Source organism: Mustelus asterias, chromosome 19 (assembly GCF_964213995.1).
Source record: "Mustelus asterias chromosome 19, sMusAst1.hap1.1, whole genome shotgun sequence".
Classification (NCBI taxonomy): Eukaryota; Metazoa; Chordata; class Chondrichthyes; order Carcharhiniformes; family Triakidae; genus Mustelus; species Mustelus asterias.
Window position 1 is genome coordinate 78254016 of NC_135819.1, and position 18533 is coordinate 78272548.

The 18533-nt window shown below is 46.4% G+C and overlaps 1 protein-coding gene across 4 annotated transcripts in view; it reads left to right on the forward strand.

The window, feature by feature from the left end:
- prkcq (protein kinase C, theta) overlaps nucleotides 1–18533 on the forward strand; it is a 171339-nt gene that overhangs the window by 84778 nt on the left and 68028 nt on the right. For all 4 annotated transcript variants that reach the window (XM_078235931.1, XM_078235935.1, XM_078235932.1 and 1 more), the window contains exon 4: nucleotides 9956–10016. In XM_078235931.1, coding sequence (XP_078092057.1) covers nucleotides 9956–10016 — 61 coding nt within the window. The remainder of the gene's footprint in view (nucleotides 1–9955; nucleotides 10017–18533) is intronic.

The window sequence follows — 18533 nt, forward strand, 5'->3', positions numbered from 1 at the left end:
GAGTTGCTGCAGTACATTTTGTCGATGGTATACACTGTAGCCACTGTGCATTGGTGATGGAGGGAGTGAATGTTTAAGGTGGTGGATGGTGTGAGGTTCTTGCGTATTGTTGGGACTGCACTCATCCAGGCAAGTCAAGAATATTGAAACCAATCTATTGGATCCAATCAAATTAAATGCATTAAAACATATTTTGCGATTACGTGATTTTAATAAGAAAGGGTATAGTTGGGTGGATTAGCAAATTTGCTGATGACACCAAAGTCGGTGGTGTGGTAGACAGTGAGGAAGGGTGTCGTAGTTTGCAGGAAGACTTAGACAGGTTGCAAAGTTGGGCCGAGAGGTGGCGGATGGAGTTTAATGCGGAGAAGTGTGAGGTAATTCACTTTGGTAGGAATAACAGATGTGTTGAGTATAGGGCTAACGGGAGGACTTTGAATAGTGTGGAGGAGCAGAGGGATCTAGGTGTATGTGTGCATAGATCCCTGAAAGTTGGGAATCAAGTAGATAAGGTTGTTAAGAAGGCATATGGTGTCTTGGCGTTTATTGGTAGGGGGATTGAATTTAGGAGTCGTAGCGTTATGTTGCAACTGTACACAACTCTGGTGCGGCCGCACTTGGAGTACTGTGTGCAGTTCTGGTCCCCACATTACAGGAAGGATGTGGAGGCTTTGGAGAGGGTGCAGAGGAGGTTTACCAGGATGTTGCCTGGTATGGAGGGGAGATCCTATGAGGAGAGGCTGAGGGATTTGGGATTGTTTTCGCTGGAAAGGCGGCGGCTAAGAGGGGATCTTATTGAAACATATAAGATGATTAGAGGTTTAGATAGGGTGGATAGTGATAGCCTTTTTCCTCTGATGGAGAAATCCAGCACGAGGGGGCATGGCTTTAAATTGAGGGGGGGTAGTTATAGAACCGATGTCAGGGGTAGGTTCTTTACCCAGAGGGTGGTGAGGGATTGGAATGCCCTGCCAGCATCAGTAGTAAATGCGCCTAGTTTGGGGGCGTTTAAGAGATCCGTAGATAGGTTCATGGACGAAAAGAAATTGGTTTAGGTTGGAGGGTCACAGTTTTTTTTTTAACTGGTCGGTGCAACATCGTGGGCCGAAGGGCCTGTTCTGCGCTGTAATGTTCTATGTTCTATGTTCTATGTTCAAGTCTGGAAGTTTAAATTTAAAGCCATTCTGTTTAGATTTAAGCACAGTAAGAGTGTTAACAACACCAGGTTAAAGTCCAACAGGTTTATTTGGTAGCAAAAGCCACACAAGCTTTCGGAGCCCTGCTCCTTCATCAGATGGAGTGGATATCTGATTTAAGCAGGCAGGGGAGCAGACATGGAAGTGTAGAAAGTACAATCAACAAACAAAGTTCTCATTGAATGCTGATGCATCAGAGAGATGTAGATCTCTTGGAGGATTAGAACATAGAACAGTACATTTGATTTGATTTATTATTGTCACATGTATTAGTATACGGTAAAAAGTATTGTTTCTTGCGTGCTATACAAACAAAGCATACCGATCATAGAGAAGGAAATAAGAGAATGCAGAATGTAGTGTTACAGTTATAGCTAGGGTGTAGAGAAAGACCAATTTAGTCTGATGGCAGCAGGGAAAAAGCTGTTCTTGAGCCGGTTGGTACGTGACCTCAGACTTTTGTATCTTTTTCCTGATGGAAGAAGGTGGAAGAGCGAATGTCCGGGGTGCATGGGGTCCTTAATTATGCTGGCTGCTTTTCCGAGGCAGCGGGAAGTGTAGACAGAGTCAATGGATGGGAGGCGGTTTGCGTGCTGGACTGAGCTTCATTCACCACAACCCTTTGTAGTTTCTTGCGGTCTTGGGCAAAGCAGAAGCCATACCAAGCTGTGATACAACCAGAAATGCGGCGCATCTGTAAAAGCACAGCACAGGAACAGGCCCTTTGGCTCACGATGTTGTGCCGAACATGATGCCAAATTAAACTAATTATTTCCGCCTGCCCTTAGCCCATATCCTTCTATTCTTTGCATATTCATGTGCTTATCTAAAAGCCCCTTAATCGACCCTATCGCCTCTACCTGCACCACCACCCCGGGCAGCGTGTCCCAGACACCTACCACTCTCTGTGTAAAAAACTTGCTGCTCACATCTCCTTTGAACTTTCCCCTTCTCACCTTAAATGGGACCTATAGAAATTACAGAGACAGGGCAGGGCAAGGGATTTGAAAACAGGGATAATATATGGATAAAGAAGGTGACCTTTTATACGTTGAATTGAATTAAACTGGAATCCTAAAAATGTTTGTTTAAATGGCGATTTCGGGTATGTTCTAGCTGTAGTTTAATTTACCACCTGCTCAATCCCCCCCCCCCCCCAATCGGGGCCGCAATGTCCAACTCATTTGCCCTGCCTCGCAGTGCCATCCCACCTCTGCCACACCCTGTGCCCGCCTGCCCTCCTGCCAATCTCCCTGGCTGAAAGCGGGAAGCCAATCTGATTAATTAAAGTCCAGCTGTGCCCTTAAATTTGGGAGGAGCGCCAGGAGCTCTGGAGTAACTCTGAACATCATTCAATATCACTCAACGCACAGTCAGAGTCTTCAGACTAACTAACAGCCGGGTCTGTCAGCCACAGGGGACGGGGCATGTTTGACTGTGGCCATAATAATAGGTTTTGATTAGAAATGGACCATCACCGGGAGATTTTGATAGCACAGGTGCTTCCTGAGCAACTTGGTCTGACTGTCGGTTGGTGCAATCTGGCACTGCTAGAAATGAGTCAGTTTAGTTCTTGCCAGACAGATAATCAAATGGAAAGTCAATCTCAAAATGAAGGGTGCTCATGAAAAACCATGTCAAAAGTCCATTGCATGCAGCCTCATTATATCGCATTGACTAAGGTCCTGGGGAAAGCCATGCCACAGAGTGCATCTTGCATGATGCTCAGCACATGAGGGAGAAACTAGGGGTGAAGGTAAATGGTACAAAGAAACCGTGAAATGCAAACTGATGAAATCCCCTACAAATAGCTAAACACCGAGTAGGATGGGATAGGAACTGCAATTTGTTGGACTCTTTCATATGCAGAAGGAGGCTATTTGGGCCATTAAGCCTCTACCAGAATTCCTAACTAAAGATACTTGGAAACCCTGAAGAAAAACGATAGGAGAAACCAGGGCATGGTGGCACAGTGGTTAGCACTGCTACCTCTCAGCACCAGGGACCCAGGTTCGATCCCCGGCTCGGGTCACTAACTGTGTGGAGTTTGCACGTTCTCACCATGTCTGCATGGATTTCCTCAAGGTGTTCCGGTTTCCTCCCACAGTCCAAAGATGTGCAGGCTAGGTTGATTAGCCATGCTAACTTGCCCCTTAGTGTCAGGGTGATTAGCGGGATAAATACAGAGGTTTACAGGGATAGGGCCTGGGTGGGATTGTTGTCGGGCCGAATGGACTCCTTCTGCACTGTAGGGATTCTATGATTCTACATATTTAATGATGGCCTTACAAAACATGTGTGGGTTTGTCGGGGTTAGGGTGGAGTGTTGGGGGAGTGCTCCCGGCACTGTCTCCATGTTAAATCATTGATTCCTGAATTAATATCTGGAAGCTAAAACTATACAGAATATCTTCTTAATTGAAGTTATGTATTTTCATTAGCTGCTGCGGTGGAATGTATTCTAGTGCAGGGCTATTGTTGGTGTTTCAGTTTTTCAAGCTTTTACTCACTTTGGAGCTCACTAACATTTTGACATAATTTTTACATATATTGCACATGTCTATTTGTAAACCTATCACAGGTCTTCTTCTCAGCGTGTGCTGTGATCACCAAGCCAGGCAATAGCCCCACAGCGGCTAAAAGGAGCTCTCTGAGCACTCTGCTGAATTTAGTAAGTGGGGGCAGTCTTCACAGATGTGAGTCATTGATTGGGATGCACCACAGCTGCAGTCTGAGCTCCCGTGCCAGGTCCCACTTGTGCCAATTTGCTGCATAAAGGCCTTGGTCTTGGAAACGGATGAGCGTGGCAGGTTGATGCCAGGTGGGATCTGCAATGAGGAAGTGGTTTGCAATGGTTCCAGTCCTGCTGCCAAAGGGTCTACGCTGTCATTCCTTGGCACTGTGGTCCAGAAATGATGGGAGGCGAGCAGCCGGTGGATTGGTAAGGGCCTTGTGTCGTGGCAGGCTTGGGTTGATGTAAACCTTCTCTATGAGCTTTCTTATTGCAATCTCCCTTCTAATGTGATGCGACATGTTGCTCAGGATTGGGGGGCCAAGGGTTGATTGAAGGATACCCAAGATGATGTGCGTTATTGTATTGAACTGGGTATTTGCAAGGCTGGCATGGGTTGAGTTGTACCATCCTGGTGAACAGGACTCTGCAGTCGAGTTGATGATGACAAGAGCTGAGATCCTTAAGCTTTGAGCATCTGCACCCCATGAAGAGCCAGCAGGTTTTCTTAGGCGGTCGTTTCATGTTTTGATCTTTGCTGCCATCTTGATCAGATTATTTTTTCGTATGTCAAGGGTAACTCCAAGATAAATGGGATGTTGTTTCTGATTCACTCTGTTGCCAGTCAAGGAGATGTTGAGTTCCCTCTTGGCACTGGCACTGTGGAGGTGGAGTATAATTGAGAGTGTTTTGTTGCTGCTGGCCTGAAGGTGCCATGTCTTCCAGTCATTGGCCAGCTTTGCAGCGTCTTTGTTTAGTGTTGCCTCGAGTTTAACAAATGTCTGAGTCTGAGAGGCACAGCAGATATAGACAAAGATATGGGCGGCACGGTGGCACAGTGGTTAGCACTGCTGCCTCACAGCGCCAGGGACCCGGGTTTGATTCCCGGCTTGGGACACTGTGTGGAGTTTGCACGTTCTCCCCGTGTCTGCGTGGACTTCCGCCGGGCACTCCAGTTTCCTCCTACAATCCAAAGATATGCGGGTCAGGTTGATTGGCCATGCTAATTGCCCCTTAATATCAGGGGCTCTAGCTGGGGCAAATGCATGGGGTTATGGGGATAGGATCTGGGTGGGATTGTGGTCAGTGCAGACTCGATGGGCCGAATGGCCTCCTTCTGCACTGTGGGATCCAAGATTCTATGATACTATATTTGTCAGCATAGATGAACTTGCGAGACAGCATTGGAGGCAGATTGTTGATATAGAGATATAAAAGAGTTGGGGCTCCCCGGGGAAGCCCATTTGACTGTGTCCTTCTGGTGCTTGTCTGAACACCTGAGTGCATCTGAACCCTCCATCTCGGAGCAATAATCCACTGGCGTCAGTAGCCCAAGGAGGGAGGAATCTTGAAATTTTGGCAAGGTTGCCACTCAAGTGGATAGAGCTGTGAAGAAGGCATATAGTGTGTTAGCTTTTATTAACAGGGGGTTGGAGTTTAAGAGCCGTGGGGTTATGCTGCAACTGTACAGGACCTTGGTGAGACCGCATTTGGAATATTGCATGCAGTTCTGGTCACCTCACTATAAGAAGGATGTGGAAGCGCTGGAAAGAGTGCAGAGGAGATTTACCAGGATGCTGCCTGGTTTGGAGTGTCGGTCTTATGAGGAAAGGTTGAGGGAGCTGGGGCTGTTCTCTCTGGAGCGGAGGAGATTGAGGGGAGACTTAATAGAGGTTTATAAAATGATGAAGGGGATAGATCGAGTGAACGTTCAAAGACTATTTCCTCGGGTGGATGGAGCTATTACAAGAGGGCATAACTATAGGGTTCATGGTGGGAGATATAGGAAGGATATCAGAGGTAGGTTCTTCACGCAGAGAGTGGTTGGGGTGTGGAATGGACTGCCTGCAGTGATAGTGGAGTCAGACACTTTAGGAGCATTTAAGCAGTTATTGGATAGGCACATGGAGCACACCAGGATGGTAGGGAGTGGGATAGCTTGATCTTGGTTTCAGATGAAGGTCGGCACAACATCGTGGGCCGAAGGGCTTGTTCTGTGCTGTACTGTTCTATGTTCTATGTTCTATGAGACCAGTGTGCCAGACTGTGCCATATAATCATAGAATCCCTACAGTGCAAAAGGAGGCCATTGGGCCCATCGATTCTGCACCGACCACAATCGCACCCAGGCGCCATTCCCGCAATTCCTCATATTTACTCTGCTCGTCCCCCTGACACTCGGGTCAATTTAGCATGGCCAATCCACCTAACCCACACATCTTTGGACTGTGGGAGAAAACCGGAGCACCCGGAGGAAACCCAGGCGGACACATGGAGAACGTGCAAACTCTACACAGTGAACTGAGGTCAGAATTGAATCCGGGTCCCTGGTGCTGTGAGGCAGCAGTGCTAACCACTGTGCCACCGCGCTACAGTGTGATCGAGAAAGACAGCACCTGTTTGGTGGTTCTTTTCAAAGCCATTTTGAATGATGGTGGTCAGGGTAAGGACCTGGTCACATGTGCTTCACCCTTGCTGAAAGCCAGCTTGTTCACAAGCTTTTTTCTCCACCTGTGGCTCTAGCTGATGTAAGATGAGATGCTCTAAGCCCTTACAGTACACAGATATTCTTCGGTGGGTTCAGTGAGTTTGGTTTTTTGTCTGGTTTTGGGAGGCCGATGACTTTGGATGTGCACCAGGGTTTAGGTAGTCTTCCATCACCGATAACCCTTGCGAGGAATTGAGCCAACCAGCAATGGGCACATTGGCCAAGGTGTTTGAGAAACTCAGGAAGAATGTTGTCATAGCCGGCAGCAGAGCTGGGCTTGATTCTTTTGAAGTACATTGTCCAGCTCCACTGCAGGAAAGGGTTCAGGGTGTGATCTAAAATTGTCATGCCTTCGAAAGGTCCACCAGTCTTTTTTGCTACTTTCACCAGAGACGCCTTTTCCAGTATGGAGGAGATGCATTGCTACTTTGTTGGCTTTTACAGAGAGTCGGCTTGGTGTTAGTGGTTGCTGGGCTGCTCCAAGGAGCCTTCAGTATTTCTTGCTGGAATGGGTGAAGTTCAGGTTTTTGATGGTTTCTTCCCATTAAACTCGACAGGCAGAGTCCAAGGACTTCATCAAGTAATCAGCCACATCTGGGTCACCAGTTTCCTCATGGCGTTGAAGGAGAGAAGCACATTCCTCTTTGAGGCAGAGGGGTGTACACTCGGTGATATCTCCTTGGGATGGATATGGTGGCTGCTTTGTAGATGGCTTTGCAGAAGCGGCTGTGTGCCTGTTCTATGGTACGTTGGTCTTCATGGCGAGAGGATTTGAGTATAGAGATAGGGATGTTTTGCTGCAATTGTATAGGGCGATAGTGAGGCATCACCTGGAGTATTGTGTGCAGTTTTGGTGTCCTTCTCTGAGGAAGGATGTCCTTGCTATAGAGGGAGTACAGCGAAGGTTTACTAAGTTGATTCCTAGGATGGCAGGTCTGTCATATGAAAAGAGGCTAAGTCAGTTAGGATTATATTCACTGGAGGTTAGAAGAGTGAGAGGGGATCTCATAGAAACTTATAAAATTCTAACAGAATTAGACAGGGTAGATTCAGAAAGAATGTTCCCGATGGTGGGGGAGTCCAGAACTAGAGGTCATAATTTGAGGATAAGGAGTAAACCTCTTAGAACTGAGGTGAGGAGAAATTTCTTCACCCAGAGGTTGGTGAATGTATGGAATTCACTACCACAGAAAGTAGTTGAGACCAAAACTTGGTCTGATTTCAAGAAGAAATTAGATATATCTCTTGGGGCTAAAGGGATCAAGGGATATGGAAGGAATGTGGGATCAGGATATTGAATTTGATGATCAGCCATGATCAAAATTAATGGCGGAGCAGGCTCGAAGGGCCGAATGGCCTACTCCTGCTTCTAGTTTCTATGTTTCTATGTTCCTTTATGACAGGGTGGTATCATTATCACACTTTGTTTCAGCGCTTTGTGGTTTTTCTCCCAATTGGCTGTGAATAGGTTCCATTGCTTCTTCTTTGAGCTGGTGATGGCTGTTAGTCGTAGGCTGATGTGGGTCAGAGTTTCTCTGCGCTGGCTGTGTGGGAAGCTATTTAAGACTTGCCCTGATGTTGCCAGTGGGTTGCAATGTGTTCAGCTGACCCAGCAAAGGTCAGATGAGTAGTCACTCCTCTATCTGGAGGATAGAGGAAACTCCCTGCTGCTTGGGGTCACGGATAAGATTAAGATCATTCTGCACGGCCCAGTTTGCAAATTTAGCACCATCAGCATCAACCTGATTTCAGCCCCGGCCTTTGTGATGGCTGCTGAAGTCTTTGATATAGACAGATAAGGCAGGGGGAGGACATGTTTGTCCCGGCTGGTGCTTGGGGGCTTGTAGACATTTGTTATCATCACAGTCCCAACCATGATGATATGAACATGTTCAGTGGAAGAGAATTCAGGCATGTCTGTCATGGTCAATTGAACATATATGGCCTGTCCATGCTTTGGATGGACAGCATGGTATATCAGGTCAAAGCCGTCGATCTTATATCTCCCAGAGTGACAGGAGATCTCATAGAAACTTATAAAATTCTAACAGGGTTATACAGGGTAGATTCAGAAAGAATATTCCCAATGGTGGAGGAGTCCAGAACTGGGGGTCATAGTTTGAGGATAGGGGGTAAACCCTTTTAGAACTGAGATGAGGAGAAATTTCTTCACCCAGAGGGTGGTGAATGTGTGGAATTCACTACCACAGAAAGTAGTTGAGGCCAAAGCGTTGTGTGATTTCAAGAAGAAATTAGCTATAGCTCTGGGGGCTAAAGGAAGTAAGAAGTTTAACAACACCAGGTTAAAGTCCAACAGGTTTATTTGGTAGCAAAAGCCACACAAGCTTTCGAGGCTCTGAGCCCCTTCTTCAGGTGAGTGGGAATTCTGTTCACAAACAGAACTTATAAGACACAGACTCAATTTACATGAATAATGGTTGGAATGCGAATACTTACAACTAATCCAGTCTTTAAGAAACAAAACAATGGGAGTGGAGAGAGCATCAAGACAGGCTAAAAAGATGTGTATTGTCTCCAGACAAGACAGCCAGTGAAACTCTGCAGGTCCACGCAACTGTGGGAGTTACAAATAGTGTGACATAAATTCTGATTCTAGGATCGCATGATAAAGACTCAGGAGGAAAAAAGCAGAAATATTTATGTGAAATAGTGTGACATAAACCCAATATCCCGGTTGAGGCCGTCCTTGTGTGTGCGGAACCTGGCTATCAGTTTCTGCTCCGCGACTCTGCGCTGTCGTGTGTCGCGAAGGCCGCCTTGGAGAACGCTTACCCGAATATCAGAGGCCGAATGCCCGTGACCGCTAAAGGAATCCAGGGATCTGAGGGGGGGAGGAGGGAAGGCGGGGTTAGATTGAATTTGATGATCAACCATGATCAAAATGAATGGCGGAGCAGGCTCGAAGGGCCTAATGACCAACTTCTGCTTCTAGTTTCTATGTTTCTATGGATGGGATGTGTGTTTCTTGGATACAGATTGTGTTAATTGGGTGTTGCTGGGCGAGGGTGCTGATTAATTGTCGCTTGGCCGCAGTTAGTTAGTCCCTCAACGTTGAGTTTCAGGATGCGGAGTGAGGTCCGATGGTGAGGGAGCTACAGGAGTTCATATTGCTGCCAGTTTTAGGTGTGGTGATACTGGGATCCTTGAAGCCTGAGCTTGCTGAATTCAGTTTGCCTGGAGGATCATTGGCTTCCCCAGGTTTCACCGGGTACTGACGGGTGGCGCAATGTGAACACTGATCCATGGCTACCCGAATGGGTGACAGTGCCATCACACTGGCTCCTTTAAATCATTGAAAGCCAACCTTCTGATCAGAATCAATGTTTGCAGGGTGGACAGTTCGAGGAAATTTAGCTACTTTAAGGCTAAGAATGCATGTTTGTTCTCCCTTCCCCCCTCCCCCCCGCAACTCTCTGATATTCTAAAATCTGTCGAAGTATGTGAAAATCTCTTAATATTTTAGTCCTTTAATCGTCTTTATTTCTTCTGTTCTTTCTTCTAATTCTTTTCTGAAAACAGCTGGATTTAAAGCCCCAAGGTCGAATGCTGATGAATGTGAAATACTTTCTTGAACAAACTGGTAAGTGATTGATCATATGATTCATGATAATTATTTGAAGGCGGTGGTGACATTTAAGATCGTGGCCTGAAGCAATGGGGGATTTCACTCTTTATTAATTTCACTCCAAATGTTATGGTTACATTATGAGGTCAAATTCATGAAAGCTCACAATGGTGTTCAACATTTGGATAGTCATTCCCCACTGGCCTGAAGATTACATGTCAATTCACCGAAGGATCATGTGCTAACTTCCTTGTCCCCTGTTTTATTATTGTTGTTACAATAACTTCTTAAAAAAGAAAGGAATCCCCATGAGGCCAAGAAAAAGAAAACCGCAGGACTGCTGCCTCACAGCGCCCGGGGACCCGGCTTCGATTCCCGGCTTGGGTCACTGTCTGTGCGGAGTCTGCACATTCTCCCCGTGTCTGCGCGGGTTTCCTCCGGGTGCTCCGGTTTCCTCCCACACTCCAAAGATGCGTGGGTTAGGTGGATTGACCACGCTGAATTGTCTCTTAGTGTCAGGGGGACTAGCTTGGGTAAATGCTTGGGGTTGTGGGGATAGGGACTGGGTGGGATTGTGGTCGGTGCAGACTCGATGGGCCGAATGGCCTCCTTCTGCACTGTAGGATTCTATGATTCAATGACATGATTTCAGTCTTTGAAATGTTTACTGAACAAAGCAACTAAAATCAACATAATAGTTCACAGGCCAAGGATATTTCAAATAAAAAAGGCAAATTTCACTTTAAATAGCTGGTACAACAAAGTTGTGCCTCATATAATGTCGGTTTTTTAATATAGAGGGTATTCTAATTTACCTTAATTCTTAATTACTCCATTTTTTGACTTCAAAATAACCCAAGTAAATCCAGTAAACATTTTGGTTCGAATAAAAACAATTCAAGATGGACTCTCAAATAGTAAATTAAAAGAGTAAGTTTAGGAAAGTTTATTTTATAAAGGAAAAAGTATGCTTAACAACACAAAATAAACGTTACAGCTTCAAATGAGTGATCAGGTTGCTGAAGATTCAACTTGTCCTCCAATTCCTTCATTGAGAGCAATTCTTTCAAATTTTGCCTCGGGAACATCCAGTACGTGACTAGCGAGCAAAGATGTCATTCAGAGTCTTTAATTTCATCCCCTAAGTTATCAATACTTCATCTCAGACCATGTCTGTGTAATTTCATAATTGGTTAATTTCATTGGTTTAATTTAATTGGAGTTTGACTAGCTGTATACATTGTCCTTTCCCGGGGATAATGTTTCTTTTGCAATCTCTTTTGACAACTTTTCACAGTTGTCTATTGTCCATCTTGTCCAAGTCTTTTAGAATCATAGAATCCCTACAGTGCAGAAAGAGGCCATCCCGCCCATTGAATCTGCACTGACCACAATCCCACCCAGTCCCTACCCCATAACCCCATGCATTTACCCTAGCTCGTCCCCCTGACACTAAGGGGCAATTTAGCATGGCCAATCCACCTAACCCGCACATCTTTCGAGTGTGGGAGAGACCGGAGCACCCGGAGGAAACCCACACAGACACAAGGAGAAGGTGCAAACTCCACACAAACAATGACCCAAGTCGGGAATCGAACCTGGGTACCTGGCACTGTGAGGCAGCAATGTTAACCTCTGTGCCAAAAAAAATCTGACTTGATGCTCACCCAAAGCCAATATGGCAGCATTTTAGTATTTTAAGCTTTAAACCAACCTTAACATAACTACTTACTTGATTAGTTACTATGGCGGGATTTTACAACTTCGCTCGGGCGAGGCTGGTAAAATCCTGCCCGAGGCCAACGGAGAATTCCGTTCTGCAAGCCGGTGAAATTCCGGTAAAATCCTGGCCTATTTCTTCAATTCTAACTTAAATGAGACACACTTGTGCCAATCATTTGTCTCTGGCTGGCTCCTAATTATGTAATCACCCTTAATTAATACATAGGTGATTCTAGAAACACAAAGTGATGTAGTTCATAGAAACCCTACAGTACAGAAAGAGGCCATTTGGCCCATCGAGTCTGCACTGACCACAATCCCACCCAGGCCCTACCCCCATATCCCTACATATTTTACCCGCTAGTCTCTCTAATCTACGCATCCCAGGACACTAAGGGGCAATTAAATATAGAGCTTTGTTTGGACAGAAATAACACAAATCCAGTTTATGATGTCCTCTGGGTCATGTGCTAAACTTAAGGTGGTTGTTTTTAGCTGTGTTGACATAATTCACTGACGGTCAGGTGAATTAGCTTTCAACTGGCCTAAAAATGGCTTGCAATAGTTACAAGCACTTGTATTCCTTCTGGCACAAATGTAGAACCATGCGCAATCCCACGGCCATCCTTCACTGTACACGATCTCTCACTTCCCATCCAGTCACTTCGGCCCTTGAACGAGATTCCCCGACACAGTTAACACTGACAATACACACATCCCTGAACCCTCTCTCACTCAGGTTCCGACAGCCCTGATGGCAAAGCGACTTCCTTCTCCAATCCTTTTAAACGCTCCAGTGGACTCTGGCAACATTGAAAGAGCAGCAATGGCTCCTGTGTTCCTTCCTGCCTTCAGTATTCTGCCCTTTCTAACTGTATGACACACACAGTAACACAGTGTCTGCTCTACTCTGAGAGACCTGTTTCAACACTGAGATCTGATCTAAAACTGTCGAACAGAAAATGTTCCATTTGGAGAGAACCTTGCTGTTTCCACTTTACACAAATTCTCAGTGTTCTGAACAGCCAAACAAAAAACACAGGCTGACCCAACCCCATCTTTCATAGAATCATAGAATCCCTACTGTGCAGAAAGAGGCCATTTGGCCCATCGAGTCTGTACCGACCACAATCCCACCCAGGCCCTACCCCCTTATCCCTACATATTTACCCACTAATCCCTCTAACCTACGCATCCCAGGACACTAAGGGGCAATCTTAGCATGGCCAATCAATCCGCACATCTTTGGACGGTGGGAGGAAACCGGAGCACCCGGAGGAAACCCACGCAGACACGAGGAGAATGTGCAAACTCCACACAGACAGTGACCCGAGCCGGGAATCGAACCCAGGTCCATGGAGCTGTGAAGCAGCAGTGCTAACCACTGTGCCACCGTGCCGACCCCATTTATGTTTTGCTTCTTGCTATTCATTCTCATGCCAATCTCAGGTCACACGGGCATTTCTTGAAACCTAATGATGTCACAGTCAGGAAATGAATTAACCCTCTTTCAGAATATTCCCCGGCTCACTTTTGTCCGAAAAGGACAAAACAAAATACATAAAATATTTGCAGTATTTGAGTCATCACATTATGTTTTCCCAACTTACTAACATCCCTTCCAGACCACAACTGAATTAATAAATGGATAGACTTTGGACCTGCACACAGGCTTCTGATACATTCCCACCAATAGGGTAAGTCCAAAGGCAGGAGCTTAATGTAAAGTTCAGGCAGCACGGTGGCACAGTAGTTAACACTGCTGTCTCACAGTGCCAGGGACCCAGGCTCAATTCCCGGCTTGGGTCACTGTCTCTGTGGAGTCTGCATGTTCTCCCCATGTCTCCATGGGTTTCCTCCGGATGCTCCGGTTTCCTCTCTCAGTCCAAAAAACATGCGGGCTAGGTGGGTTGGCCATGCTAAATTGCCCCTTAGTGACATGGTGGCACAGTGGTTAGCACTGCTGCCTTACAGCGCCAGGGACCCGGGTTCGATTCCCGGCTTGGATCACTGTCTGTGTGGAATCTGTACGTTCTCCTCTTGTCTGCGTGGGTTTCCTCCAGGTGCTCCGGTTTCCTCCCGCAAGCTGAAAGACGTGCTGGTTAGGTGCATTGGCCATGCTAAATTCTCCCTCAGTGTCCCCGAACAGGCGCCGGAGTGTGGCGACTGGGGGATTTTCACAGCAACTTCATTGCAGTGTTAATGTAAGCCTACTAGTGATTCTAATAAATAAACAAAAGTTTTAAAACTTAAATTTGGTGGAGACTGTTTTGAACATCTCAACGTTGTTATGGAGCCTTCACTGATCCTGTTCAATGCTAAATACAAAACAAGATAAGTAAGATACTTTCATATATGCCCAGACTGTTCAGAGGAAAAAAGTGCCTCTCTTGGAATCAATCAATTTCCAACTCTTGTGTGTAAGCGAGGAACTATCTATGAACCATGCAGAGAGGCTGAAGAACTAGCCAACCTGCCTCCCCATGAGGGGGCAGATCCTTTTTCCATTTGGCACCTCCATTTAGTGGTTCAGCTCCTGAATTAGACTTGTGACACATCAGAAGTGAATGGGCTTCCGACGCACTGGCAGGGTGCACTGGGATGTATCACTGCACCGTCTTCATGAGTCATTACACTTTTTATATCAGCAAACCTCCCCAGAGCAATGTTGCATCCAGCCAGTGATCACAACAAAACCTAACTCCGTATTATTTTGGAACAGCATTTGTCTTTGAAGGAGTGGAAGTGTTGACGCGTGTAGATCAGGCATTTAGCCCATTGATCTAGCTGAATGGTGGAGCAGGCTGGAGGTGAGGGGATAGGGATGGGGGCAGAAAGGCCTGCTTTCACTCCGATTTCCTACATTCCTGTAAACTCTCACAAGATTCTTGAGAATTATTTCCAGAAACAAAACACCAGGTTTTTTTTTGGTGGTTTGGGTGGAAAGATGACTAGAATTTAATTCTAATTGTAGACTTGTAGCCAATTAGTAGAATCATAGAATCCTACGGTGCAGACGGAGGCCACTTGGCTCATCAAGTCTGCACTGACCACAGTCCCACCCAGGCCCCACCCCCATGCATTTACCCTAGCTAGTTCCCCTGACACTAAGGGGCAATTTATCATGGCCAATCCCCCTATCCTGCATACCTTTGGACTGTGGGTGGAAACTGGAGCACCCGGAGGAAACCCACACAGACACGGGGAGAATGTGCAAATTCCACACAGACGGTCACCCAAGCCGGGAATTGAACCCGGGTCCCTGGCACTGTGAGGCAGCAGTGCTAACCGTGCCGCTCCATTCATGTCTCCATGTTAAGACAGAGATGTGAAGAATATTTTTCTCTCAAAGTGTCATTGGTATTGAGTATCCCTTCCCCACAGCAAACAGTGGAGGCTGGGTCATTGATGTCTGAGTTCATTAGATATTTGTTAGACAAAGAAAGTCAAGGGTTATGGGGGAGCAGAGAGGAAAATGGATTGAAGACTATAATCAGATAAGCCATGGTCCTATCAGATGGTGGAGCAGGAATGGCCTACTCCTGCTCCGAAGTCCAAGTTCAAAACTCCTGTTAGTCATGGCAGCTTGAATTCATGCCAGTTTCTTCCTCATTCTCCTTTGAAGTATTTGCTTCCCAAATAAGTGTCTAGGGAGGACATTTATCTTGAAATAGCCCTGAAGATGGGGGGGGGCCTAAGACTCACCTGAAACCAGGCCTCATGTCTCAGCAGCGGGTTGGCAAACTGTGGTTGTCAATTTGTCCAGAGGCAGTTCCCCCATTCCAAGAGGGAAAATTTGGGTGAATGGCACTCTGGAAACGGGGGGGGGAAAGAAAGCAGCCTTTTAAAGGCAGGCTTCAGCACTAACTTTGAGGTTAGGCCGCATGTAAACATGGTTAGGCTAAAGACAGGGGGGCTTAGTGCAAGCTTTATTCAAGGCAGCCTATGCAGGCTCAAACAAGCATTTAGGCCCCTTTAGATACACAAACAGGAGACCTAACCCACAGTTCAGTCATGGACCCTGAATCCTTTGGCTGAATGTTATGGTCCCTTCACGGAGGGGGTGGGTCTGGAAAATGCGGCGAGCCATTCAAACGTCCATTGATTCCGGCGGGAGTGGAAAATCCAGCTGGCGAAAAATTCCACCCCTTTGTGCTGGAGCCTCTACTAATATGATGGCCTCTGCCCATTCAACATGGATGATGTGAAAACATGTGCCAGATTGGACAGCGAGGCAGACATTTTACTGCCATAAAATTGGTACAGCATCAACAAATATTCTCTCTTTTAAATTCCTCAATTATTTATGCATCCAAAAACATATAAAGCCCTGTGAGCTCTGGCACCTGTCAGGACAATGGCAGCAGATACATGGGGAACACCGCGACCTGCAACTTCTTCTCTACCATCCTGACTTGGAAATATATAGGGTATATATATGTAAATATATATCTAGGGCGGCACGGTAGCACAGTGGTTAGCACAGCTGCTTCACAGCTCCAGGGACCTGGGTTCGATTCCCGGCTTGGGTCACTGTCTGTGTGGAGTTTGCACATTCTCCTCGTGTCTGCGTGGGTTTCCTCCGGGTGCTCCGGTTTCCTCCCACAGTCCAAGGATGTGTGGGTTAGGTTGATTGGCCATGCTAAAATTGCCCCTTAGTGTCCTGAGATGCATAGGTTAGAGGGATTAGCGGGTAAATGTATAGGATATGGGAGTAGGGCCTGGGTGGGATTGTGGTCGGTGCAGACTCGATGGACCGAATGGCCTGTTTCTGCACTGTAGGGTTTCTATGATTTCTATGATTCTATATCGCCGTTCCTTCACTGTCGCTGGGTCAAAATCCTGGAACTCCCTCCCTAACAGCACTATAGGTGTACCTACACCACATGGACTGCAGTGGTTCCAGAAGGTGGCTCACTGCCACCTTCCCAAGGGCAATTAGGGATGGGCAATAAAACTGGCATGGCCAGCAATGATCACATTCCATGAATGAATAATAAAAAAAAGTTATTTCACAGTGCATTCCCCTTTTCACGCGACACTCTCATGAGAAGGACTGCATTTAATTCTCACCAGTTTAGTTCCAACTCGGATGGAATTCCATTGTTTTGAATCCCACTACAAGAGGAATGAGGGTGGCATGGTGGCACAGCGATTAGCACAGCTGCCTCACAGCGCCAGGGACGCGGGTTCGATTCCCGGCTTGGGTCACTGTCTGTGTGGAGTTTGTACGTTCTCCCCATGTCTGCGTGGGTTTCCTCCGGGTGCTCTGGTTTCCTCCCACAGCCTGAAAGACGTGCTAGTTAGGGTGCATTGGCCGTGCTAAATTCTCCCTCGGTGTACCCGAACAGGTGTCGGAGTGTGGCAACTAAAGGATTTTCACAGTAACTTCATTGCAGTGTTAATGTAAGCTTACTTGTGACAATAATAAATAAACTTAAACTTAAAATGCAGTCCTACAGATTAGAAGATCTCAAAGTACCCAAAAAGAGGGACACAAAAGTTGTCTCTATGGGAACAAGCATTGAAATTCTAACTAGGCTGTGGGACCATTTTGCTTTTGTACATTTTGTACATTTATTGACGAATTTATTTTGACCTGGAATAATACTTCTTCTTAATTCACGGTTTCCTTTGCACCCAGTTTTGATGACGGAGGTGTAAACTTGGTTTTATGGTGATTGTTTCCAGTTTGGGAGAGAGACCCGTCCTGTCCAATGGGGAGGATCAGAAACCCAACAGGTTTTTGTGATTGAGCCTCACTAACATTTTGTCAAGAAGCTGTTTCTGCTTTTTAAAACAACTCAGCGATTGGAGTGAGTGGGAAAGCCTTTACAGTGGAGCCCAGTTGGCCCATCTGACCCTCCCAGACTTCATCAGGGTGGAGATGGGAAGGCGGCAGCGTGTCTACCTGACAACCCTCTCCCACCTGATTAAATGCCCCTCCCTCCACCAAACCTCCCATGCTCTGCTTTCAGGGTGCTGTCCTCGGGAAGGCTGCTGCGCCTCATTATACCCGAGAGGCCCGTATCCAGATCTGCATTCACTTTGCGGGAACAGGCTGTCTTAATCCAATGGCAGATTCGTGGAGCCATATCTTCTTGAGACCGCCATTAGGCAAGCTGCGCTTAGCGAAGTTTAAAGTTTATTTATTAGTGTCACAAGTAGACTTACATTAACATTGCAATAAAATTACTGTGAAAATCCCCTAGTCGTTGCACTCCGGTGCCTGTTCGGGTACACTGAGGGAGAATTTAGCATGGCCAATGCACCCTAACCAGCACGTCTTTCGGACTGTGGGAAAAAAATGGAGCACCCGGAGGAAACCCACACAGACACGGGGAGAACATAAGAACATAAGAACATAAGAAATAGGAGCAGGAGTAGGCCATCTGGCCCTTCGAGCCTGCCCCGCCATTCAACAAGATCATGGCTGATCTGTAGCGAATCAGTTCCACTTACCCGCCTGCTCCCCATATCCCCTAATTCCCTTATCGATCAGAAAACTATCTACCCGTGATTTAAACATATTCAACGAGGAAGCCTCCACCACTTCAATGGGCAGAGAATTCCAGAGATTCACTACCCTCTGAGAGAAGAAGTTCCCCCTCAACTCTGTTCTGAACCGGCCCCCCCTTATTTTGAGGCTGTGCCCTCTAGTTCTGGTTTCCCTTCTAAGTGGAAAGAATCTCTCCACCTCTACCCTATCCAGCCCCTTCATTATCTTATATGTCTCTATAAGATCACCCCTCATCCTTCTAAACTCCCAACGAGTACAGACCCAATCTGTTTAATCTCTCCTCATAAGCT